This window comes from Episyrphus balteatus, chromosome 2, assembly GCF_945859705.1.
Source record: "Episyrphus balteatus chromosome 2, idEpiBalt1.1, whole genome shotgun sequence".
In the NCBI taxonomy this organism is placed as follows: Eukaryota; Metazoa; Arthropoda; class Insecta; order Diptera; family Syrphidae; genus Episyrphus; species Episyrphus balteatus.
The window spans coordinates 99,509,850-99,536,695 of NC_079135.1; the positions used below are offsets into that span (position 1 = coordinate 99,509,850).

General features: G+C 27.6%; 2 protein-coding genes across 17 annotated transcripts in view; both read right to left on the reverse strand.

The window, feature by feature from the left end:
• LOC129908337 (neurobeachin) overlaps positions 1-26,846 on the reverse strand; it is a 646,575-nt gene that overhangs the window by 229,986 nt on the left and 389,743 nt on the right. For 7 of the 15 annotated variants that reach the window (XM_055984764.1, XM_055984767.1, XM_055984763.1 and 4 more), the window contains exon 1: positions 4,979-5,225. The exons of 1 other annotated variant lie outside the window; for it this stretch is intronic. In XM_055984764.1, the coding sequence (XP_055840739.1) occupies positions 4,979-5,206 (228 nt within the window). In that variant the 5' untranslated portion in view covers positions 5,207-5,225. Of the gene's footprint in view, positions 1-4,978; positions 5,227-26,846 lie in introns of those variants that run through there. 7 more of the 15 variants (XM_055984759.1, XM_055984758.1, XM_055984754.1 and 4 more) reach the window with 2 other exon arrangements.
• LOC129908341 (uncharacterized) overlaps positions 5,230-26,846 on the reverse strand; it is a 60,053-nt gene continuing 38,436 nt past the window's right edge. Inside the window, exons 2-3 of one of the 2 annotated variants that reach the window (XR_008771263.1) lie at positions 23,812-25,007; positions 5,230-5,726 (exon numbers count right to left, since the gene is read on the reverse strand). Coding sequence is in view for 1 of the 2 variants with exons in the window: in XM_055984771.1 (XP_055840746.1) it covers positions 23,945-24,862 (918 nt within the window). In the remaining variant the exon portion in view is untranslated. Of the gene's footprint in view, positions 5,727-23,800; positions 25,008-26,846 lie in introns of those variants that run through there. The other variant, XM_055984771.1, reaches the window with a different exon arrangement.

The window sequence follows — 26,846 nt, forward strand, 5'->3', positions numbered from 1 at the left end:
TTTGAAAACAATTATTTTTGGATGTTTAAAAAAATTTTGAAAATTTTTTTTTGAAAAATCAAATTTTCGAAAACGGGAATTGAATTTTTTTGAAATTTTGTTTTTAGATGTTGATTAGTTATTTCTACAAAATGGCATACCAGTTTTATTTTTAAACTTTTTTTTCAAAAAATTATTTATAAAAAATTATTTTTTTAAAAAACGGCTCTAACGATTTTGAAAATTTTTTTTCTAAAAACGCACCTTAATATATCAAATAAAACTGCATACTTGTTTTGTGGGGCGATTTAATTTCAGATATTGTTTTATTTTTTGAAAAATGAATTTTATTTTATTTTTGTTTTTTTTGTTTGTTTTTATGTACCTACATTTCCCAAGTTTCTATATAAAAAGTCTTAAAAATTTAAGCAACTTCAACTCTAAGAGCAAGTTCGTGCGACCCAGTCGTGCATTTTATTTTCTATGGTTTTAATAGCTCGAATTCAATATATGTATAAGGACTTATATCTCTGAATACATTCATTCCTCTTTTTTTTTTATTATGTAATTCCCAATTTGAAAACCACAACACGAGAGTGCCTAAAAAAGTATAGATATTGAATGAAATTTTAGTGAATTTAATTCGAGGAAGGAAAGGTATTTTTTTTGTTTTTTTTTTTTTTTATGTGATTGATTGGAAAATTTTGTAGCTTAGTAGTTAATTTCTATCAAAAAAACAAATATTTGGAAAAGGACAGGTTTTTTTATATTTTTTTTTTTTCATTGGAGTATCTACCTTTTTTATATTTGAATACCATTATATTTCATTGTTTGAAGAACTTGATGACTGTCGTTAGTATTTTTCTAATTAATAGGGATTTTTTTTACCACACAATATGGTGTATTATACTCACATGAAAGTAGATTTATTTTTTTAATGAAAAATCATTCAGTTGGATGAACTTACCTGTAAAGAGAGGAAAAAGAATTTTTTATTATTAAAATATTCATAAAGGTAAATTTAAAAAAATGTATACATAAATGAAATATTATTCAATAATTTAAAATGGAAGGCATAATATGAGTACAAAAATAAAGATTATTATTATTCAATAATTTGAAGCCAATTAGCCAGTTTAGGCTTTTGAGATCTGGATAGCAATCTTAGTATATTTTAACGGATTTTAACGCAAAATCAATTGTATAGTTACTTTCAAAATGAGGTAGGTCCATTCTATAGTAAAAAAAAAACAATTTGTTTTGAAATTTTATTTTAAATTTCTGAGAAATTTTCTATTCGGAATGCCTTGATACTTTGGTGAAGCTTTAAGCATTTAAAATAGAATTAGAAAAAATGTTATTGCAAATAAAAATGTCTGCATTGAAAAATAAAAATTCAGTGCAAAATGTGTGCATTAATTTTTTTTTTTTTTTAATTTGTCGAATTTTTTACAATTTGAAAAAATTTGGCTTTACATTTGCTTCAACAACGAAATAGAAAATAATGGTCAAATATTACAAATCGTAAGAAATTCGATTTTATTTTTCAATTTTTTTATTTGCAATAGCAATTTTTTAATGCAAAATTTTATTTATTTACAATTTATCAATATCTTTTTTTGAAATAGCTCTATTCCGAAAACGGTTGATGTTACAGAAAAAAAATAAGACAATATTTGTAGATAATTTTATGACAAACAATTTTTTCATGGACCCCTATTGATCTTCGACCAACACGTCGCGAGATATATGCGTAAAACTGATTTTTGTGACCTTTTGACCTCTGTAACTTCTAACGCCGGCATGATATCAATGTCGATTTTTCACATCTTCATTACAACGCAGTAACGAAGGTGTATAGCAAAATTCAGACCAGTATGAATTTTTCCGCAGATTGGGGTTAAAAATGCCTAAAATTACTGGACTATTATAAGTAGGTACAGGTAAAATAGTACATAAAATCAAGAAATAAATAAAAAACTGTTACACTCATGAAACTTGGCTTTTGGGATAAGAACCAAGGACAAAAAAAGTCTATAAAAAAAAGTTGGATGGAAGGGTGTTTTTTCGCGGAAGAGGAAGGGGCTGAAGGTCAAAAATATACTGAAAAAAATTGTTAGTCGAATATCATCATATGATACATGTTTTCAAGGTATTTTTTGATGCTGAATCTAATGACATAAAAATAAAGTCTAAACGATTGCTCTAAGAAAAGTTATTGCTGATTAAAAACAAGGTTGCTTGTTTTTTGACTTCAACAGGTAAAATATAACCAAAATCCATGTGGAAAACATGCTACACTGATGAAATTCGGGATGAAGGCTTTATATAAAGCAGGGACAAAGGATTCATAAAGTTCTTAAAATTATTTTTGGTGAAAGGGTGTTTTTTTGAAAGGCATCATAACAGCTAACTAAAATTTTATTAATTTTTAAAACTTGGTGAAAAAGTTTTGGTTATTATAAGAATTAATAATCTATAAAAAGTACAAAATTATCTTGAGTGAAAGGTTGTTTTTTTTTTTCAAGAAATGATAAAATTCGGAATTAGTAGGTACCACAAAAACTGGGAAAAAATTGTTACACCAATAAAAATTGATAAAAATGTTTCATTTATAACAGAAACCAAGAACACAAAAAGTCTATATACAAATATTTTAGGTTAAAGGGTGTTTTTTTTTTTTTTTTTGGGAAAAATAGGGAAAATCCAGAATAGAAAGAGGACATATTTATTGAATTTCGTGAGGGTACCTTTTATACCATTGATTTTATTGGATTTATCGCGGATTTATAAAATAAATAATATTCAATAAATAAGTCTGAGAGCTGATCAAAATTTTTAACATAACTCGGAAAGAAGGTATTGACAAAAGTGTCAATTTCACAGAAATTCCTGTAGGTATTGATTTTAATTAAATTTGAAGTGTTATTTTTGAATGCCAAATGAATTATATCATATGAATCAAATACATATTTTAAAATCAATTTTAAGAAAATCGATTTCTGCCGCAACTTCTTTTCTCAAAAATATTAGGTATTTTTGATGAAACTATCACTGATTTCAATTTTTTTTATAGTAGCCAATATTTTTTGTTATTACATTAATAATATTGATAAAATGGTGGTTTCGTTTTATTTAAAACCTAAAATAAAGAAACAAACAAATTATCTTAAGTTAAAGGGTGTTTTATTTTTTAGAAAACATGAAATTTGTAATTAGTACCAATAAAACTTTGACAAAAACGATGCCCAGTGAAAATTGGCAGAAATATTTCACTATCCTCACACAGGTACCAAGAATATTAGCAAATAGAGGAAATAAAAAAATATTAATATTACAAATTGTACCCATATGAAACTTAATAAAAATATTGTTTTTGCTATGTAATGGGAATAAAGAATTAAATAAGTTTTAGTTTTTTTTTTTAAGTTATTGCTAAAATCCAGTAAGAAAAATTACTCCCTATTGAAATGCATCAATTATGTTCCATTTAAGATAAGAACCAAGAATCTTCGGTGCCAATAAAAAAATCATAGATCAAAGGGTGTTTTTTTTTATTTAGAAATTTTATCAAATTATTTTGGGTGAAATTGTGTTTTGTAAGGAGGGAATAAATTCTGTAAATTGAGTAACTATGTTTGAATACCACAATTACATAGGATTGATTTATATAATCTATCTATCTATAGGATTGATTTGTATTCATTATGGTGTTGCCATTTTAACCTTCTATCCCGAGTTCCTACTTAAATATTCATGAAACTCTTAACCGAATTCTATTTTCCAATTTAAAAAGGTTTTCTTTTAAATAATTTACTTGTCTAGATAATGATTTATTTTTATCAAACCACTTTTGGTTCAACTTTTTTTTTTTTTTTTGCTGATGTTAAAAAATATTATCTTGTTTTTATTTATAACAACTATCTTCTTCTTATGCTAAAAATTTCGATTTTGTATACTCCATTAACTTCTCAGTAGGATAACGTATGTGGAAAAGAAATGGAAAACAAAGACGAAGAAAAATGTACAAAACATGCCATCACAATTTTCAAGCTCTCAAAAATAGGTCTAGCATCCTCCTTTTTCTTTCACTTTAAAATGTGAACACATAAATAATTTCTTTTCGCTTGTTTTTTTTTTTTTTTTTTGTTATGTTCTGTTCATAAAATGATACAAGCAATATCCCTTTCAACCATCATTAACAAAAAAGATACAAATATCCCGTATTCCATTACATTAAACCCTCCTCTCAAAAATGTAAGTAAAAGTTATTCTTTGAAAAAAAAAAAGTGGAAGGAATACAAAATCAGAAAAATTTATATATCTGAAGTATAAAAGAAAGAAAATCACAATTCATCTCTTAAAATCCATAGAACTGTCTACATCACAGAAAAGGATGTACCTATACTCTCTGCTCTGTTTCTCTGTTAGACGATAAAGGACCCAAACTGTGACAGCAAAAGGGATGAAGCAATTCGTTACAGTTCACTGAATCTAACTCAAAAAACTCCATCCCATTCTCAATTCCTCTCATTTTTCTCCATCCATTTCGAAGCTATTCGAAGAATCCTTCTCCCTTTGCCTTCTGTTGATGATTTAACATGATTTTTAGGTCAACATGTCAAGCTAAGAAATAGAATAAAAAAACAAAAAAAAAAAAAAAAAAAAAAAGAAAAAAAGGAAATACGAAATATGGGGAATAATTTTGAATAAATCCTTTTTGTGCTCCTCTCGATATACATTCAAGCTGTGAGTGAAGCAGAGAGGAGCACCCAGGACATAGTTCAACGACATGCTGCTGATTCTACTTCTTAGAAGATCCTTTTCTTCCTGATTATGTAATTCTTGCCTGCCCAAGAGAAGAAAACGAACATACAACTCAAGAATACATAATCGCATTTGTTCTATAATAATTTATGTAGCTCTATGCTAAATAGCAAAATGGTTGTCTAAAAGAAACAAAAAAGATGCTTTTTTTTCTTATTTTATGATGACTTACCGAAAAAGCTTTAAGGAACACCAAACACTGTATAATGCCTTCCATTGTGTCGCCGGTCAGACAAAAGGTCCCCGTCAAGTGACGTCCTTTTCGTCCGACAGTTGCGGCCGCTAAAGAAGCATGCACCAAGGCACGTTGTTGGCCTTTGGTGCCGGGCAAAGCCCGAGGCAGAGGCGCAGCACGCATAAGCCTCTCAAGAGAATCCATTGTTAGTTGAGTTTTTTTCATCAATGTTTTTTTTTTTTTTAGATTTTTTCTTTTTAAATTTATTTCACTGAACGATAATTTTTACTAGATTTAACGTTATGCGATTTGTTCACCCCGATTGGGGGTGAATCTTCTATGAAGGACATTTGGATTAATGAATTGTGTTTAATGGGTGTGAGTATATGCAGCACTATCTAAAACGACAGACGGGAGTATTAAAGGATGAAGGATGCTTTATGTAAAAAGTTTTTTTTTTATTTTTTTTTATTTATTTTCCAATTTTCTTTTATAATTTATATTTTTGTTTGTAGAAAATTGCACTAACTATTACACTGAATATATATTTTTTAAATTCACTTTGAAGAGATTTTTAATTAATTTAATTAGTTTTTCATTTTCACTTTGTAAAATTTATTTAGTGGAAGTAAAATATAATGGAGTTTATTTCCTTTTTTATTTTCTGTTATTATCAGAATCTGTATTGATGGTTATTTAATCTTTATTTTAAAGTTTAATTCTTTTTTTTTAGAAAATTTGTTATCTGGAAAAAAATCACTTTTTATGAAGACAAACATCTATTTTTTTTTTTCGATTACTGGAGAAGTGTGATAGATTCAAAATAAAAATACAAAAAGCAAAAAAAAAATAACGTTTCATAGTTATTTCCGTGCAAAAGTACATATTTTATAAGTAAAATCAGGAAGAAGTTGAAAACTTTTGATTTATAGTGGAGTTTTGCCAGATGTGCATAACATTGTTTATGTGCATTAAAATTTACAATATCATAAAAATATCAAATAAAATAAAACATTTCTTTTTTTCTTAGTCAAATTTGGCAGGACAAAAATTTAAAGTGGTCACCAAAATGGGTCTTTATAAGGGTGAAAATACATTTTTTTTGAATTGTGAATACAATATTCAAATTCCTCGGAATATTCTACATCAATTTCATATATGATTCTCAATAAAATAGTGAGACCGAAAAAAGTTCTAGCGACATGAAGAAGTACAAACCAAATTCGCAAAAAAGAAGTGTGCCTACTGAGGGTTAAATAAGCCATTTCACAGCCATTTCACATCAATAACTAACTATAACTATATCCACACAACGTACACTCTTGTAGTGTACCAAAAAAGATGTATAGGTATCTGATGGTTTGAGTTCAACTTGATTATGAACATCAATTTTATTTTGACATGGTTTCATGTTGATTTAACAATAGAGTATTGTTAACTTCACAATTGATCATGTTATTTCATACACAGTTTTGTGTTAGTTTTACATGATTGACAGTTTTAATGAAAGAATATATTGATTCAAATTAAATTCATGATTTGAATTTAAGGTATTTTTTCAATGTGAAATGGAAACTTTAGATTAAAAGCTAAGTTTTTGTAAAAACTAAAAAAAAAGTCATATGTCCTTCTATTTAAAAGGGATCGGGTCAAAATTCTGTCTTCAAAATTCTGCTTTTCAAAATCCTGCTTTTTTAACGAAAATTCAGTTTTTCGAAATTCTGCTTTTCAAAATTCTACCAGCATTATACTTGAACAAAAAAATTCTGCCAACTCTGTTTTTTTTTATAGCATACCTATGCGCTGACTAAAGAAAAATACACCTCATTAATGTAATTCAACATTGGTACTTTCCTAAATTTTTTTGTTTAAATGTCGCAAATATTTTTTAAAATGCATAGAAGACTGACTTTCTTTCAAATAAAATATATAACTTATTGGAACCGATGTTGTTTGATACAAGATATTCCTTTTCTTATTCAAATTTTTGAATATTCATCTTTATTTGACAAATTAAAAAAATTTTGAATTATTTTCGGAAATGTTTAGTATTAAAAAGCTTTTCTTAATATTTTCAAATTAATTCATTTATAAAACAAAAATTATTATGCATTTAAAGAATGCAAATTATGTAGGTAAGTAATCAAATAAGCAGATAGTTTTTCAAAAAGATGATTTTTCCAAACCCTTTTTAAATTTTTGGCAGAATTTTGTAAAAAAGAAATATGAAAAGCAGAATTTTGAAAAACAGAATTTTGAAAAGCAGAATTTTGAAAGCAGAATTTTGACAAAAGAATTTTGACCCCTGCAGAATTTTGACCCCAACCCTATTTAAAAACATATATATTACAATTTGAACTCAACAAAACAAGGTTTTTCTGAGCAAAAAAAAACAAGCCAAAAAAGAGGCTTTTTTGTTTAAAGTGAAAGAAACAAGCAATATTCGAAATAATTTGTTCATTTTTGTTTTTTTACTCTGAAAAGCTCTGTTTTTTTTTTTTTTAAATTCAAATTTAAATATTTTTCTATCTAACTTTAACTTTGGAAACGTTTATACTTTTTTTAAGAACTGCAATAACTGAGCAAGATTTAATAATAAACGATTAGAGTTTTTTTTTCGAAATTTCAGAAATGAACAAGTTACCAAATTCTGAGAGCCCTTAAGTTTGCCTATCTGCATATTTTGTTTGAACCATTACTTTTTGGACACCCTTATTAAAAGCTGCAGAAGTTTTCAATTTTTATTGACGACTATTTTATTTATTATTTTTAATTATTTTAAACCAGTTTAACAAGAATTTTTTTGATTAAGCATAATTTTAATGATTGTTGAAGTTGAAATTTTTCTTAGGAACAAAATTAACTTTTCTCAAAAACGACTGTAAAAATTTTAATTTTTTTTTTTTAATTTTTGAAAATTTTTAACTTTAAAAAACGTCTCGAACGATTTTCTTTTTTTTTTTTTCAAAAAAAAGCAAATTCCAAAATAATCTTGTATGATTTAAGTACCTATAACATAAAAAGCTCTTACATTCAAAACTACTTTTATCGTAAATGAAAGTATGTGAATTTTATTTTATTTACTTACTGGTCTATAAAATCATTAAACAATGCCTTCAATTGATTTTCAAAAAGGAGACTTATTTTGTCCAACTTGAACCATAACATTAACCGAATATTAAATGTATTCTTTTTTTTTGTCAAAACCATGTTCCTGAACTGAATATTTAAAAACTTTTAAGGGTCCTTATTTACAACCTAACAATAATTTGAAAAGTAAATGCAAATGAATATGTAGCCTAGTCTAAAAATAGAACCATTATAATATTTCAAACACTAAACTTTATATTTATGTCCTTTTTTTATTCATTTTTTGCAGACCAGACGGACACACACAAAAAATTTTAATGACGCCAAGTTATTTATTACTCATAGTCGGGACCTTATATACAACCTTTAATGGCCACACTCCTTCAAAAGGACATTTTGAGACTTTATTTGAATAAATATCCTATATTCTATTTAATTTCAAACATTTGTCAGTATTAAAATATTTCATTTCAGACCGACGACGACACGTTTAAATATCAGATTTTAAAGAAATATTAAACAAAAATTTAAACTTTATATTTGAATGAATTTTTTTTTTTATTCCATGAAAATACTTAAAAAAAAGTAAAAGAAAAATGCAATTCGAAAGAGTCTTGTAAATGAAATTAATTGAAATTGAATTTATTTCCTCTACACCTGCACATCTGCATATATGCAATTAGTTTTCTTCTCTTTTTTTATTTTGAAGTTAAAACTTCTTTAGTATCGTAGTGATTTGAAATAAGATGAAACGAAAAAGCGACACGAAAAATCAATTGATCATAACTTTTTTGTTTTAATAGATAGATGAATGAAATTTATACAGTAGATAGGTAATTAAATAAATTATGATTGTGCAATTTTATATTCAAAACTCTGAGATAACGCTGAAAAGATGTTCTTTTTCTAAACAAGTTATATCTTTTGATCTAGAGCACATAACAAATTTATTTAACTTTAATACACATGCTGATAATATTACCTTTCATTTAATATATCATACATAACGGTACGTGCTCTACAAGTTATATAATCTTTAATTGAAAAACTTGAAAAATACCTCAAAACACCTGTGAAGATTTGTTGCCGATGACACTGGTCGGCAAAAATCTAAAAAAAGTCGGGAGCAAGAACTTTACAAGGTGATTTTGATTGACTTTAGTGTGCTGAATTCAAAACTGTTTACAGATTTTTTCTATCACGTCTAGTTTTTGAGCTATACTCATCACTATTTTCGCTATAAAGCTTCAAAAACTAATTTTTAATTGAGTTTTTTTTTTATGTTTAGTCAAAAATATATATTTTCCGTAATATGTTGTTCTTTATAAGTAAAATCAGAAGACGCAAGATGGAATTTGATTAAAAAAACCATTCATTACTTTGAAAAAAAAATAATCAAGATTTTGAGATATCTCTATCATAAATTTCTTTTTTCAATATCTTTGAGAAAAAAAAATAATTTTGAAAAAATATAAATACCTTTAGGACGTGTTGATATGGCGTTTTGAGATTGCATAAGTAATTTTACAAAAAAAATTAACGGTGATGTAATTCGATGTCAAATGTACCCAAAAACACGCATTTTTGACCTATTAATATTCAATTATTTCAAAAACGTGACGTGCCAGTGAAATTTTGACTTCAGATTCGGACTCAGCACATAAAATTCCTCTCGAAAAGTAGGGTTTGGTTCTTGCTCTATATCCGTTGCCGACCAGTGTGACCAGCCAGCAGTAGAGGAAGTACCATAATCTCAGTTTGAAATTTCGACATGGTTGGCTTTAAAAAATTCTTACTTTTTTTGTAGGCATGGTAGAAATATGATTGAAGCGTCATATAAAAGGTGAAATGATATAAAATTTATTATAGGTTGTCTTTTAAAAAATGGATATTTAATGGCGTTAGAAGAGAAAAGAGATTGATGGTTTTGCTTTTTTTATGAAAACTAATTGGGTTAAAAAAATTCTAACTCTTTTTGTAGATGTTGTATAGACATGGTTGATATAAATATTTTGAGCTGAAACAATAAGTTTTCAGATAGTATAAAATTTATTGTAGGTTGTCATATAAAAAAAGTAATGGAATAAAAAAAAGTTATATTTTTTCGATTTTTTTAAAATTATTTTTAAGGTTTCACTTCAACCATGATTTTTTTTTAATAAAAGGAGAATATGAACGATAAACCTAATAATAAATAAGGAAAAATAAAAAAAAAATACACTCTCGTTTTGTGAGGTCCTTTTGATGGTTTGTTTGCATATTATAAGCTTCAACACTCAGGACAAAAGTTTTTCTTTCCAAGAAAAAAAATCTTAAAAGAAAACTTTAACTGACGTAAACAGTCAACACAAGTTTTTTTTACTTTAATTTAAATTTTTTATATTTATTTTTTTTATTAAACTTCAAAGCACTATAAAGGTGCACTTTAATGCTTTTTCAAAAATTTCTTCTCAGAACTCTTCGTGAATATTTATGTTGTTTCCAAAGTATAAATACATTTAAAGATATACCTAACTAGTACAAGTGTATGTATGTGTTTTTGTATGTTTAAATGTTTTTGGAGCGCTCTGTTTTTGTGAGAAGTCCTTTAAATAGACTCTTTGAATTAAAATTATTCTTAAGGGCAAAACAGTGAAGAAAACAAAAAAAAAAAAAAAAAATAAATGAAACAACAGTTTAAGGAAAAAAAAAGAAAAAAACTTTTCAACTTGTCAACTTCAAAAATGGGGACAAGCAGCAAGGCAGTCTAAGGAGATGTTGCTGTGATTTTTTTCTCCCCTTTCCAAGAACAAAAAAAAAAAAAACTAAATAAGCCAAAAACGGTAAACAAGGGCAAATGTGCCACTCATGCTGTATACACTCAAGCCACTGGCGTTTTGGCCAGGCGTTTTCCCCCCACGCCATTGGTGTTTTTTTTTTTTTCAAATTAAAATACAAAACAGAGAAAAAATTCCTTTCCAAGGACAACAACAATACACACACAGGTTCTCCCGATTAGATTATCACAAAAAGAACGATTTTTTAACTAACTGCGTGAAAATAAGTCCAAAAAAATAAAAGACTAGAAATGAAATTTTTCATCCTCAGGAGAGTGAATAAATAATGATAATTTGGTTGGAAAAAAAAATAAATGAAGAGACAAGTTAGAAATGGATATCTAATTACATTTATCAGGTATCTACATTTTTAAGGGAGAAGCAATCAACCAAAAATATAAAGAAGAAATTTATTCACTTTCTTTTGAGGGGTACCTACTTTATTTTCGTTTTTGGTCAATTTTACCAAGAAGAAGAGTGCGAAATGGAAATATAATTTAAATTTTTGATGGATGGTGGCTCTTATATCTCAATCACAAACAAGTACCTACCTAATGAAGTTAAATAAATATTTTTCTCAAGAAAGGAGGGCATTTTCTATGCATTGAAATTCTTATTAAATATTCATAAATAAATTTGGCCTTGCAAAGATATATTAAGAGTGATGTACTATATTTGAATTTTGTAGAATGTCCTGTTTTTGAAATTTTAGAAAGAAAGTGCCATTCAAAAAAAAAAAAAGTTTGAAAATTTCATTTACTTCAGTAAAAGTTTATTAAAAAGTTATTTAGATGTATCTTCTTGTGTTTTTAAATTATGGTAAAAAGATGATTTATAAATTTGAATTTGATGTTTCCGAAATTCATATCGTTATTAAGTATGTTAATTTAAAAAGTATTTTAAATTAGGAAGGTACCTAGCTAATAGATGGAAAAAGACAAACTTCAAAATCAACTTCGCTTAAGGCAAATTAAATTTGAATCAAAATATAATGGCAGCATACACCAACTCATCTATATTATAAGTTTCGAAAAAAGTATGCACATTCAATGCAAGTCTAAGATAGTTTGCCTCATCTAAAAGTAAGAAGAAGTAAGTAAGTGTTCGCTTAGAACATTTTGCCAACGACCTCATCAGCCCTTATTTATTGTGATCGTGATCTCTATTAAACTCGTCTTAGATCATGCGAAAGCCGTGGTTATACCACTAAGTATTATTTGAATACTTTTTTTGTTAGGGTAGGTGGCATAAAATAAGAATTTTAGATGAGAAAATTAATTTCCTTGTTTCATACTTTTCTGACAGTAATTTTCGAGCAGTCCGGCTTTAGTTTTTTAACTTATCCATTTTATTTAGGTAATTTTTGAAGTGAAAACTTCCCTAGTATCGTAGTGATTTGAAACAAGGTGAAACGAAAAATCAATTGATCATAACATTTTTGTTTAAATAGATAGATAAATAAATTATGATTGTGCAAAATTTCAACTAATTTCATATTCAAAACTCTGAGATAACGGTGAAAAGATGTTCTTTTTCTAAACACGTTATATCTTTTAATTTAGAGCACATAACAAATTTATTTAACTTTAATACGCATGCTGATAATATTACCTTTCATTTAATATATCACACATAACGGTACGTGCTCTACAAGTTATATAATCTTTAATTGAAAAACTTGAAAAATACCTCAAAACACCTATGAAGATTTGTTGCCGATGACCAGCTAGCAGTAGAGGAAGTACCATAATCTCAGTTTGAAATTTCGACATGGTTGTCTTAAAAAAATTCTAACTTTTTTTGTAGGCATGGTAGAAATATGATTGAAGCGTCATATAAAAGGTGAAATAATAATGAATGATATAAAATTTATTATAGGTTGTCTTTTAAAAAAATGTATTTAATTATGTTAGAAGAGAAAAGAGATTGATTGTTTTGCTTTTTTTATGAAAACTAATTGAGTTAAAACAAATTCTAGCTCTTTTTGTAGATGTTGTATAGACATGGTCGATATAAATATTTTGAGCTGAAATAATAAGTTTTCTGATGGTATAAAATTTATTGTAGGTTGTCATATAAAAAAAAGTGATGGAATAAAAAAAAGTTATATTTTTCGATTTTTTTAAAATAATTTTTATGGTTTCACTTGAACCACGTGTGAATTGCACACATGATTTTTTTTTTTTTTTTTAATTTCGAAATAAAGTTAAAATTTTAATTGTCTTTATATACCTATTCAAAAAAATATATTAAAAACAAAATTTAAGTACAAATATTTTATGATTTTTTGCCTCTTGAGCGCGCTATAATCATGTTTAAGGAAACATCACATTACCTTTAATCAGCAGACACTTTCAACCATATCGAGTTTGACACCATGACGATAAGTAGTTGAGAAGCTTTGATGCCACAGATGAACAAATATATGTACATATATTATATGATAAAAAATCAATATGAATAATGAAAAAGAATGTTGTATCATATTGCAAACTGTTAACTGAATGCAAATCAAATAAATAGATACAATCAACCCTCAGCCACAAATAAGAAATTATATTTCAAACAAAATTTGGCATTTTATCAATATTAAATACAAAAAAAATAAAAATAAGAAAGTTACAAGAAAAACTTTACCTTCGCCAATGTGTTACGTGTGGTTTTGTAAAATACAAAAACCAAAATAAAAAAAACCTCAACACAAGAACTCTATAGAATATTATAAAACTTTGTTTTCTCCAAAAGTCAGACATGCAACCTGGAAAACGCGCACTGCAGAGAGAATAATGCTGTCATAATATTATTGCCATATAATTCTCTATCCATATACATATTCCCAAAAGTTCCAACAAAGCAAATAAGAAAAAACACACACACACACAGAAATTCTTCATCCTATCTAAAACTTGCTTCCAAATGGAAAAAAAGGGATAAAACGTGCATAGAGAGTAAATTTCAAATAGTTACTGCCAAAAACTTGTAATATTTAAACTTAACCCTTGAGTAAAATCAATAAGGAACGATTTACAAAACCAACAGACATAGACGAACGAAGTAGAAAAAATAAACAGAATTGCTGAGTGTGCCAAATTTTATATTGCAAAAGTTTTCAATTTTCACGTCTTTTAATAGGTAAACACGTATATACTCGATTTTTATACTCTTTGTAGCTAAAAAATAAAAAAAAAATATAAGAAAAGGATAAATTTCAAAGAAACACTTTTTTTTTTAAATAATAAAAAAAAATATACAAAAAAAAACTAATAAAAATTGAATATAGTTTGTTAGTTTGTTGAGTTTTTACAATAGCACTTGAATCTGCTGGCACGAACAACCACCATCACGTAATACTCTTGTATACTTGCAACATTATACTGCAACCTGAAAAATAGTAGTTATCCTTTTTGAAGGATTTAGTTTAACTCACGTTTTAGATGATATTTTATTCTTTGCAAGATCTAGCTCATTGAAATGCTACATAATATCCTTAATAATGAAAAATGTTCCTATAAGACTTCTTTGAAAGTTTTGAAAAAATTGAAAATAGTTAACTATCTTAGTTAGATGGTTTAGTGAATACTTTAAAGTTATTTAAATATTTTCTTTATTCACTCTACTTATCATGGTTGCCTATTTAATACTCCCCCAAGGACTAAAAAGGAATAAGAAAAAACTCTATGGTAAATTGTTCAATAAGGACTACTTTAACACTCCGCACTTTCATGCTCATTTACCAACTTCAAACTGGAGAATCGTTTATTTTCAAGTCTCAAAGCAGAAAAGTCTTATCACTACCAACTCCCTCCACAGCAGCAATCGATTAAAACAAGGCTGCACTTAGACGAGAAGTGGGCCTTGGAAAACCTAAGAGGACCTCTTTTGCAGCTATTATAGTTATCAAAATCCAATGAGATTAGATCCTTAAAATTCGAAGAGAGAAAAAAACAAATTGTAGATATTCATTTTTCAAGTTGTTTCTTCTTTTAGATCAATTTATATGTAGGTCGTAAATCCATCCCTGTGTTGAAGACAAAAAAAAAGGATGCAAAAAAAAAGAGAAAAGCATTCAAACTATGCAATAAATATTTTATTCTTTCAAACTTGGGAGACTAGGTAATGGGATGGTTCTTTATTTTTTTTTTTTTTTTTTTAATGAAAAAAAAAAAAAAACCCACATTATTCAGTTTTGTCTTCTAAAGTTCCTTTTTGATCCTTTTGCATGCAGCAGGATATGGTTGTATGCTAGATAGTATATGATGCAATCACATAGGGTTTTTCCTCTACTCTACAAACACACTTTATACCACAATCTTTAATATTATGTGATAACTATGTTGTTAGGTATGTATGTGAATATCAATATAGTGTTAGTTAGAAGAAAAAGTCTTTAGCTTTAAACAAACAAAAATGAAATGAAGCCACAAACTCTTTAAGGTGCTCTCTCCCATTTTCTTTTGCTCCCTTCTGGAGTTAAAAATGTTAACGGAAGATTTTTTTTTGTCGATGAATATAAGTTGCATATGATTTTTTTTTTTTTAATGAAAAATAAAAAGTTTAAAAGGATGTCATATCAAACAAGAAGGAAGTGAATTTTATAATCACTCTCTGTGCTGCGTGTAGATAGAATTACCTACGATAGAATGGAGACAAATTTTTGAAAAAAAAAAACGAATTTTGATTAAAATTGAATATGCTGTTGTGGAAATGCTCATATTTCTTGTTGAAATATCTTGGTCTTTTTCCAAAAAAGTAAAATAAGGAATCTTTTTTATTGCTCACTTTATTTGCAATATTTGCTAGTTAAGTTAATTGTATGTCATTTTTAAGAAAATTTTAACCCTCTGTCGGCACACGGGTGCGAATTTGGCAGGCAGGGGCGTACACTCCCTTGGGGCAAGCGGGGCGACGCCCCGGGGCCCCCGACCGACCTCAGGGCCCCCACTGAAGACAATGCAGAGAAGGAAACTGTTAGCATAAATTGAGTTACGAAGTAAATTAAAATGTATTTGAATCACTTCGGATACAAGGGAGACAAATTATGTCATTCAGTGTAATGTATAATGCATTGGTAGCCACATAATATATATTGATTTGATAAAAAGGTTACCCCAGGGGCTCCAAAAGGAAATAAACTGCTTTTTTAAAAGAAAAATTATAATTTTATCTTAGGGCCCCAAAAAATATTACTTGAAAAATCTTTGCAACCACAAATAATACATTAGGGGCCCCAAAACAGCAAAGAACAACTTCAAGCCAGGGCCCTGCAGGGACCCCAAATGCCTTTACTTCAGTACTTAAAAAAAAATTGTTTTTTTTTTTGCCCCAACATGAATACATCAGTGCACAAACTAAAAACATTACGTTATTGGTGGCATTCCGAATATTACATCAGAACATAGGCTTCAATACCTATTAATTCTTGGCTCCAAAAAAATTATATTATATTTAAGGGGCCTCTAAGCACTTAATTTTGATAATTTTGAGGCCCCAAAAATTATTTTTCAGGGGCCCCAAAAGAAATAAACTATGTTTGATGATGGAAAATCAAATGTGTACACATTACTTTAGAACAGAGGCCCCAAGAACTATCAATTCTAAGCTAAAAAAATTTTATTTTAGGGGTCTCTTAATATTTAATTTTAATTTTTCAGGGGCCCCAAAATAAAAAAAAAATATGTCTGATGATGGAAAATCAAATATGTTTTTATTAGTTCAGAACAGAGAAGAACTATCAATTCTAAGCTTCAAAAATTTTTATTTTAGGGGCCGCTAAATATTTTATTTTGATTGCCCAAAATGAATTTTTCAGGGGCCCAACAATAAAAAAAAAATTATGTTTGATGATGGAAAATCAAATATGTACATACATGTACATATTACTTCAGAACAGAGGCCCCAAGAACTATCAATTCTAAGCTAAAAAAAAAATTATTTTAGGGGTCTCTAAATATTTAATTTTAGGCAAAGTGCATTATGAACATATTAAAACATTAAAATAAACCTAAAAATATATAAGCCATACAAAAAAAATGTATGGCGTATACGTACTTTTTTTTGTATCTAAAGGGCCCCCAAATATCAAAGGGGCCCCAAAATTTAGTCTTGCCCCGGGACCTCGACGACTCAACGTACGCCACTGTTGGCAGGACAAAAATAAAAAGTGGTTACAAAAAAGTGTCTTTATAAGGGTGGAAATAAATTTTTTTGAATTGTGAATACAAAATTCAAATTCCTCGAAAAATTCTACATCAATTTGATATATGATTCTCTATAAAATAGTGAGACCGAAAAAAGTTCTAGCGACATGAAAAAGTATAAACCAAATTTGCAAAAAAGTGGTGTGCCTGCGGAGGGTTAATCAACACAAAAACGAAATAAAAAAAAATTATCAACCGTTTTTTAAGAGATTAAAATAAAAAGTCTTGAAACGTTTTTAAAAATCGAAAAATGTTTTTTTTTTTTATTTTTTTTTAAATTTGAATAGTAGATAGAGTTATTTAAACGCTTACATTTTCATTGAAATCTTAATTGTTTACAAGAAATTCAAAAAATCATAAAAAATGATTCTATGGCAGGTTCCGTTAATAACGGGTCAAAAAATATTTTTTTATTACAAAAGTAACATCTTATTTGCATGACAAGACAAAAAAAAAAGTCTTAAAAAAAATCGTTTGGGCCTTTTAAAAAATAACTTAAAATTTTAGTTATATCACAATAACAGTTAGTTTTTGTCCTTAAAACATTCAAATTGTCAACAAATAGACAGATATCAGGCAGACCCACTTTTTGGAATTCTCTATCACCTTATCCTAAATTTGCCTCCACAAAAAATGTGATCTCATTCAAAAATCTTAATTGATTCAAATCAAGTCATAACTTAGCTTTGAATCATTAATTTCACAATTATTTCGAAATTAAATTTTCCAATTTCTTTTAACAATTGATTTGCATAGATTCTTTGTACCTCATTTTTTCTAATATTATTTATTGTATTCTCAGATTTTAATGAATTCCAGCTAAATAAATTGTAATTCAATTAAAATAAGAAAATCAATACAATCCTACACAACTATACCTATAGACCTCTTGAAGTTCTTCAATTTCCTCAATTTGATTGAAGAACTCCCATTTCTTTTGTATTCTTTTTTTTTCTTCTCTTTTTCATTTAAAAAAAAGTCCTTATGTGTGTGACGTAATTATTTTGTTGCCTATGTATCTGCTCTAGGTATCCTCTTAGTAAAGTAATTTTCCAATATCCTATCTCTTAGTGTTTTTTTTTTTTTTCTTTTTTATTATTTTTTTTTTCTAAAGTTACCTAAGAAGAGGCTATATTATAGAATATAGAAAACTTCAGGACACAAAATAATAAAACTTTACAACACAACAAAGACGAATAGAATCGCGACGCGACACAATCTTCTCTCATTTAATTCTTATCAGTATAAATTCAATTTCATTAGTTTCATCCATTTTTGTCGTTCTTGTTGTGTCGAAGTCGTCCTTTTATATATTGTCATTTTTTTTTTCTTTTGCTTTCTTTTGAGCAATGCAATTGAATAGAGGAGGAGGCTTTTACTATTTGTTGTTGTTTGTCGTTGTTGATTCTTATACCAATACATATAAAACTATAGGTACATCCTCTATTTCCAATCCTATTTTCTTTTTTTTTTTTGATTGTGTGAAAATTGGTATTCAACATGGGGGAACAATGCTACTTACAGGCACTATATAGCTTTGCTATACCATCAGCTACCAACCCGTGATAGTAAATTGAAAAAGGATTTTATCCTTCAGTTTGTCAATCATACAAAGTATCTGCAATGCGAGAACACAAAGATATGTGATGATCTGGAAAATAGAAAAAAATAGAAAAAAGAAAAAAACAAATAGATTGATATGCAACTTTGAATGAAGGCAAAGAAAAATAGACTTCCACAGAGAGTTTGATGAGATGTTTGTGTTTACTTCTTTATACTGGTTACTTTTTTTTGTACGTAAGCTGTCAATAGTGAATTAAGTTTGCTTTGTGAACTGAACATTTTTATTTGTAAAATGCATTAGAACCCTCATCTTCAAATTAGTACCTACTTTTCAAAGGAACTTAAGTATTGTAGTACTTTTCTAGCTTTTTTTTGAAAACTGCATAACTTTTTTCACATAACTCAGATCATTGAATTTCAGCTCTTAGAATATTTCTTCAATGAGTTTTATCTTAAAAATATAAAAAAAAATGTAAGTTCTGATAGACAAATTCGCAGATAAATAGCTCAAGGTCCTAAAATCCCTCTTACAAGTTACAACATAACATAAATGTCAACCTTAAAGCCAATGACCTATATTTCCTTTCTTTCCTTTTTTTGTTGTTGTTGCTCAAGGTTCAAAACATAGAAATTAGTCTTTACATGACACAATGATATACCAGAAACTATCAATAACACTTAATCGTTATAAAGCTTTTTTGTCAAACAAAACAACACCAAACATATACAACATAGAGATAGAGAGGACAACTTCTTGGGCCTATAACACAAGTAAAGAGTGTCTTAAAATGTCACTATAGGCAAACGTCACTAGTTTAATGGAAGGAAAATCTCCTCTAAACAAGATTAATTGCCATTCATTTATTTACAGCTTGTTTTTTTTTTTGTATCTGTATCATGGCCATTTTATAGGACAACTTCCTGATAATAAAACAAGCTATTAATCGACGAATACTTTTTTTTTTGTTTTTTTAATAATTTTTCATGATTTAATTTATATCTTCCGGCTTCAGAGCCTTTCATGTCGTTGGACTAATTCAATACTATTTGTCACGACTTGAAGTTATATATTTCTTTAAATTGGCAGGGCAGAGTTTAAACCTTCGAGAAAATAAAGGAGAAGAGTTTAATATTTTCTTAAAATTAATGTATTCTATTGACCGCTAGGGGCGCATTAGGTCTTGAATACAATTTCAAAATAAATTTTTCACTTTATCTTATACTTTTTCGTGTACCTAAAAAGTTTTAAAAAGAAGAATGCGTTTTGTTAAGTAACCTAACAACCTTGCGCCTATCAACTTTTTTTTTCTTTTTCTTATTTACAATGAACAATAAAGTTAATAGGGTAATGTTTCATAAGATAGCCAAGATATAAATTTAATGGGCTTAATTTTATTCAAGATGGATTACGTTTTTTTTTTTTTTTTATTTTGCATCTGATGGCCCTAGGGTACTAGTTAATGGTCGGTCAATGGCATAATAAGTTACAAGAGTAAAATATATTTCAAAGAAAATTTAAGAAACCCTTGCGAAGGACTTCTTGTTTTAAGGTTCAAAGGTTTTTTTTTTTTTTTTTGTAATAAGTTGGCAAACTTTCGTTTACCAATTATTTTCAAAATTACCATAATTTTTGGTTTTTACTTATTAGTTTTGTGTAAGAAATAATTATTTAAGATCTTAATCACGTTAGGTATTGTATTCATGTTGTATGGTCCATCGGTGTTTTGTTTGTAGGAGTTTACACTTTATAGTAAGTCTTCAACACTGAACTGTTGTTTTAAAGTCACAAGTTTCCCATAAGTTCAAGCAGTAGCTTGTAATATCGCGTTTATCATAAGTACTTTCTATTTCTACTGACAAACAATATTGCCAATGTACAGTAGAGAGTCCCATTTTTTTTTTTTTGAAAAATTTTCTTATTAACGAGTAGCTTTTAAATATGATCTTACTTTTTAATCAGAATATAACTTTTCATCACTTCCAGTCTCTTAAGTATTAAATCGCTAGTAGAGGTCGAAAAGATATTTCCAAATTTAAAAGTACATATTTCCGAATTGTCTTGTTAGAACGTAACTTTTAAAAACGCGTCGTCCGAATTTGCAAAATTAATCAGAAAACTAGTTAATTCAAAGTGTTTTACTTTTATTTCTAATTTTTCGAAAACAACTCAACCGATTTCGACGGAAATTTTTGTTTAGAAGGAGAAGAATTTTGTTAGATTTTGACAAAATAAATATGTATTTAGAGTTTTTTTTAAATGTCAAACACATTTTTTAATAGGTACATTTTTTTTGTCGAAACGGAAATTTTATCTAAGAAAAGTTTCTTGCGTATTTTTTGCCCTTGCCAAGGTTACATTCATGTATATGAATTTTTTTCTAGAAGCTTTAATAATAGCCAAACAAAAACCCTATTTTATAAATATTAAGCTTTCTCAGAATAAAATAAGAAAATTGGAGATTTACTAAAAAGCGAATTCCTCAATTTAATCTTTCTCTTGGTCTGTATGAACCTCAAGCGTATGAACTTCTGGAGCGTATTGCTCAAATTTGGTATAATAGATACTTTTGGACGGTTTTGAACAAAACTAAATGTAACTTACTATATAAAAAGTTAATTTGTGTGTAGTGTTGTATAACACAATTCTTGAATACCTATAGAAATATTTTGTGGACCGTTATTAACGGTGTTTGGCCTGGCATAGAACTGCCTTTTGATTTCTGAATAAATCGCAATATTTAGCCAACTTCAACGAAAATTTTTATTTAGAAGCATTTTTTTTATGTTTTTAAATACCTATATTTTGTTTTTTTTTTTTTGAAAAACCAATCATTTTTTTTTAATTTTAAATGTTGATTAGTATTTTCTTAAAAATGGCATTTAAATGGTTTTTTTTTTTGAAAACACCTTTAATAATAAAATTTTAAATTTACGATTTTTTTCATAAGAATTTTTTTAAGTAAAAATAATACCAAAAGACATTTTTTCTTGTTTTTCGAAATCATGTGAAGAATGCAAATTCAATTTCTAAACGAGAAGTGATCGAATCAAGGTCTTTTCAAATTTCAATATTATCATTGAGCAAAAAAGAATTAACAAAATTTTGCAAAAATTGAAATTGATCTTGAAATAATACCTAAACCGTTTGCAATATATTTGTTTTTTTTTTTTTTTTTTTTAAGTGCTCCTATACGAAAGAGAAATACGGCTATGTATTTGAAAAATAACTAAAATTTCAAACAAGATGAATATAGACGAAAACCCTTAAAAAGTCGAATGTTTCTCTGAATTAAGTTTAGGTCCTAATTTTCGTATGTATTTTTTTGTCATTGTATCTTGAAGATATCTCAGTCTTTAAAATCTATTTAGTTAATGGCCAGATATAAGTTTCAAAAGTGTTCAATGAATCACAGAAAAATTAAACAAAAAAGTCTCGAAAAAATATTCTATAGGTACCTAAGTTAAAAAAAAAAAATCATGTGTGCAATTCACACGTGGTTGAAGTGAAACCTTAAAAATCTTTTAAAAAAATCGAAAAAATATAACTTACATCACTTTTTTTTATATAACAACCTACAATAAATTTTATACCATCTGAAAACTTATTATTTCAGCTCAAAATATTTATATCGACCTTGTCTATACAACATCTACAAAAAGAGCTAGAATCTTTTCAACCCAATTAGTTTTCATAAAAAAAGCAAAACAATCAATCTCTTTTCTCTTCTAACGCCATTAAATACATTTTTTAAAAGACAACCTATAATAAATTTTATATCATTCATTATTATTTCACCTTTTATATGACACTTCAATCATATTTCTACCATGCCTACAAAAAAAGTAAGAATTTCTTAAAGCCAACCATGTCGAAATTTCAAACTGAGATTATGGTACTTCCTCTACTGCTGGCTGGTCACACTGGTCGGCAACGGATATAGAGCAAGAACCAAACCCTACTTTTACTTTTCGAGAGGAATTTTGTGTGCTGAGTCCGAATCTGAAGTCAAAATTTTACTAGCACGTCACGTTTTTGAAATAATTGAATATTAATAGGTCAAAAATGCGTGTTTTTGGGTACATTTGACATCGAATTACATCACCGTTAATTTTTTTTGTAAAACTACTTATGCAATCTCAAAACGCCATATCAACACGTCCTAAAGGTATTTATATTTTTTCAAAATTATTTTTTTTTCTCAAAGATATTGAAAAAAGAAATTTATGATAGATATTTCAAAATCTTGATTATTTTTTTTCAAAGTAATGAATGGTTTTTTGAATCAAATTCCATCTTGCGTCTTCTGATTTGGACTTATAAAGAGCAACATATTACGGAAAATATATACTTTTGACTAAACATAAAAAAAAAACCCAATTAAAAATTAGTTTTTGAAGCTTTATAGCAAAAATAGTGATGAGTATAGCTCAAAAACTAGACGTGATAGAAAAAATCTGTAAACAGTTTTGAATTCAGCACACTAAAGTCAATCAAAATCACCTTATAAAGTTCTTGCTCCCGACTTTTTTTAGATTTTTGCCGACCAGTGTCATCGGCAACAAATCTTCACAGGTGTTTTGAGGTATTTTTCAAGTTTTTCAATTAAAGATTATATAACTTGTAGAGCACGTACCGTTATGTGTGATATATTAAATGAAAGGTAATATTATCAGCATGTGTATTAAAGTTAAATAAATTTGTTATGTGCTCTAGATCAAAAGATATAACGTGTTTTAAAATAGAACATCTTTTCACCGTTATCTCAGAGTTTTGAATATGAAATTGCACAATCATAATTAATTAAATTACCTATCTACTGTATAAATTTCATTCATCTATCTATTAAAATAAAATAGTTATGATCAATTGATTTTTCGTGTCGCTTTTTCGGTTCATCTTGTTTCAACTCACTACGATACTAAAGAAGTTTTCACTTCAAAACATTAATCTTAAGTGCCTTTGACGGGGTCTTCAAGATTGAGGTCTTAATAAATAATAATTTAAAATAAAAGCTTTAATCTATAAAGTATTTTAGACATGGTTAAAATGTTATCATAGAAACAATATCTTAGTATAAAAAAATGTTAAATTTCGTATCTATCACACTTTCCCCAGTAGGAAAAAAAAAAATTAAAGCAAAACATATCACCACTTCGTATTTACCTTTATAGTATCTACAGAGACAAGATACTCTTTTTTGTTCATATTATTTATATATAAAAAATAAACGCGACTTGAGAGAGTTTATTATACTAAGAAAAAAATAGCTCACACGCCCGACTGGATATGATGGAGTTTAAAATTTCTCCGAAATACTATAAATTCGTTTCACGTGCTCATCGTTATCACTGCTACAGCTGTAATCGCCTTCATCGGCGTCATCATCATCTTCTTCGTCATCACTCGATGACAAATATTCCTCATTACTTTCGCAAAAATTTAGTCTCGCACTGCGTGGCTCATTGAGCGATGATGACTTCTTTCCGCTAAATATTGCCCTTTTCAAATCCAAGACTAAAGGAGCTGCTGCTGCTGTTGGCGGAACAATATCAAAAGTTGCTGCTGGAGCAGTAGTTCCTACTACACCAGGTGATGCTCCAACAAGGACACTACCCAATTCGGGAAAGATTCGATTATCTGACAAAGATGATGAAAATTTCGTCAGGAATTTTGTTGTATTTTTATGCTTTTGTTGTTGCAAGTAATAATAGTCACGTGGAAGTGAAGAGAAATTCGTTGTATTGTTCGATGATGGTGGGAGTACTGTAGGATTTGTGATGGTATGTCCTTGTTGTTGTTGATGTGGCAACGAGGCCGAGGATGACAATATCGAATGATTCTGATGGTTTGGCAGTAATTTTTGTTGTTGTTGTCTCTGATGATAGTTATTACTTATTTCGTAACGTTGATCAATTGAGGATTCAGGAAATCGACCGAAATGCCTTGATTTCGGTGATTTTATAGAAATGTCAATATTATTACAGACAGTTAGACTACTGCCACCAACACTATCGCCGATTATCGGCGACGCTGATAAACTCGATGTCGGACTTGTCGGTTGGAGAGCGCGAATTTTTTCTTCAGTTATTTGACGACGATAGGATTCGATTCGATCGGACGTTGCTGGTTGTGTACTATGCATGCATCCTTGAAAAAAATCCAATGCTTCGTATAGGATAAAACATAGTCCCAGGACAATGAATGTCTCCATCATAAGAATTTCGGCATTATTTATAAAAAAAAAACTACAAGTTTTTTTTTCAAAATGAAAAAATTATAAATTAGAAAATCAAAATAAAAAAAAAGATTCAAACGAAATGTTGGTGTAGGTATATTGAATTAATTTGTAAAGTTGTGTCCTGAAATAAGAAAAGAAAGAAGAAAAATACAAGTTGATTGGGGGTTGGAATGATTAAGATTTTTTGGAACCACACGAATTCTGCCTTCAAGATCCATTCTCTGATATGCTTCTTTCAAAAACTTTGTTTTAACATTTAGATTCCTTGATCAAACACAATAAAGAACAACTCTTTCTGAAACTTAAGATGAAAAAAATAATATTTAAAAGAATAAAATTAAGTTCCCAACTATATTGGACTTTATTGGTGAAAAAATAACTTAAAACTAGCTTAAAACCTATTGAGAATTTCTTCAAAACTCATTGAAATTAAGATTTTCTCAAAAATTCGTTAGAACTAAATGAAAGTTTTGAAACCTTAATGAAATTTGTTTTGACAAAAATTAAAATTTTTCAAAACACAGTTGAGAGTTCTTCAAAAACTTGTTGAGAATTAGTTAAAAAAAATACCTTCCTTACAACTCATTTGAAACTTTGAATTTTTGGGAATTTCGTTTATAGCGAGAACTCATAATCCTCAAAATTTTTTGAGAACTTATCAAAAACTAAATAAAAACTCGTTCAGAAATTTAAAACATAAAATTTTGTTAGGAATAAGTTAAAAAATAACTCAAAACTAGCCTAAAACTTATCGATAATTAATTCTTACGTTGAAATTAAGAGTTTCTTTAAGCTTCGTTAAAACTAAATGAATGGTTTTTTATGACTTTTTTGTAACTTTTAAAACAACGAGAACTCAAATTCCTCAAAACAATGTTGAAAATTCATGAAAAAAACAAGTTCAAAACACATTTAAAAGTTAATATTTTAAATTCATTAAAAAAATAACTAACAATTATTCAAAACTCATTAAAACTAAGATTATCTTAATATTTAGACGTGTTTGAAACGTTTGAAACTTTCAGTGAATCTGTTGAGGTTTCGGTAAAAACTGCACACTAACTTAAATTTCTCAAAACATTCTTGAGAATTCATCAAAAACTAGCTAAAAACTCATTTAGAATTTCAAATTTTAAATTTTGTTAAAAAATAACTTTTTTAAAACTCGCTTGAAAGTTTTATGGAATCTGTTGAGATTTTGTTTAAAACTATACGTGAATTCATATACTTCAAAAAATCAACAACAAATTTCGTTGACAAAAAGTTAAAAAATAACTGAAAAATAGTTGAACAGTCACTGAGAATTAGGTAATATAACACTAATGAAATTTAGAATTTTTTTAATATAAATCGATTATGAAAGTTATTATATTACTCATTTGAAACTTCCAGAATATTTGATTTCGTTATTATACAAATCATTACTGAGAATTCATCAAATAATTATTATATAATAGTTAAAAACGCATTCAGAAATTAAACATTCTAAATTTTGTCAAAAATTAGTTAAATAAAATGCACGACTGGGGTCGCACGAACTTGCTCTTAGAGTTAAAGTTGCTTAAATTTTTAAGACTTTTTATATAGAAATTGGGAAAAAAAAAAATAAAATTCGTTTAAAAAAAAAAAATAAAATAAAATCTGAAATTAAATTGCCCTCCAAAACAAGTATGCAGTTTTGATTGATATATTAACATGCAATTTTAGAAAAAAAATTTTCAAAATCGTTAGAGCCGTTTTTTAAAAAACTAATTTTTTATAAATAATTTTTTGGAAAAAAAGTTTAAAAATAGAGTTGGTATGCCATTTTATAGAAATCACTAATCAACATCTAAAAACAAAATTTCAAAAAAATTCAATGTCCCGTTTTCGAAAATTTGATTTTTCAAAAAAAAATTTTCAAAATTTTTTTAAAAATCCAAAAATTATTTTTTTCAAAATTTTATTTTTGGCTTATATT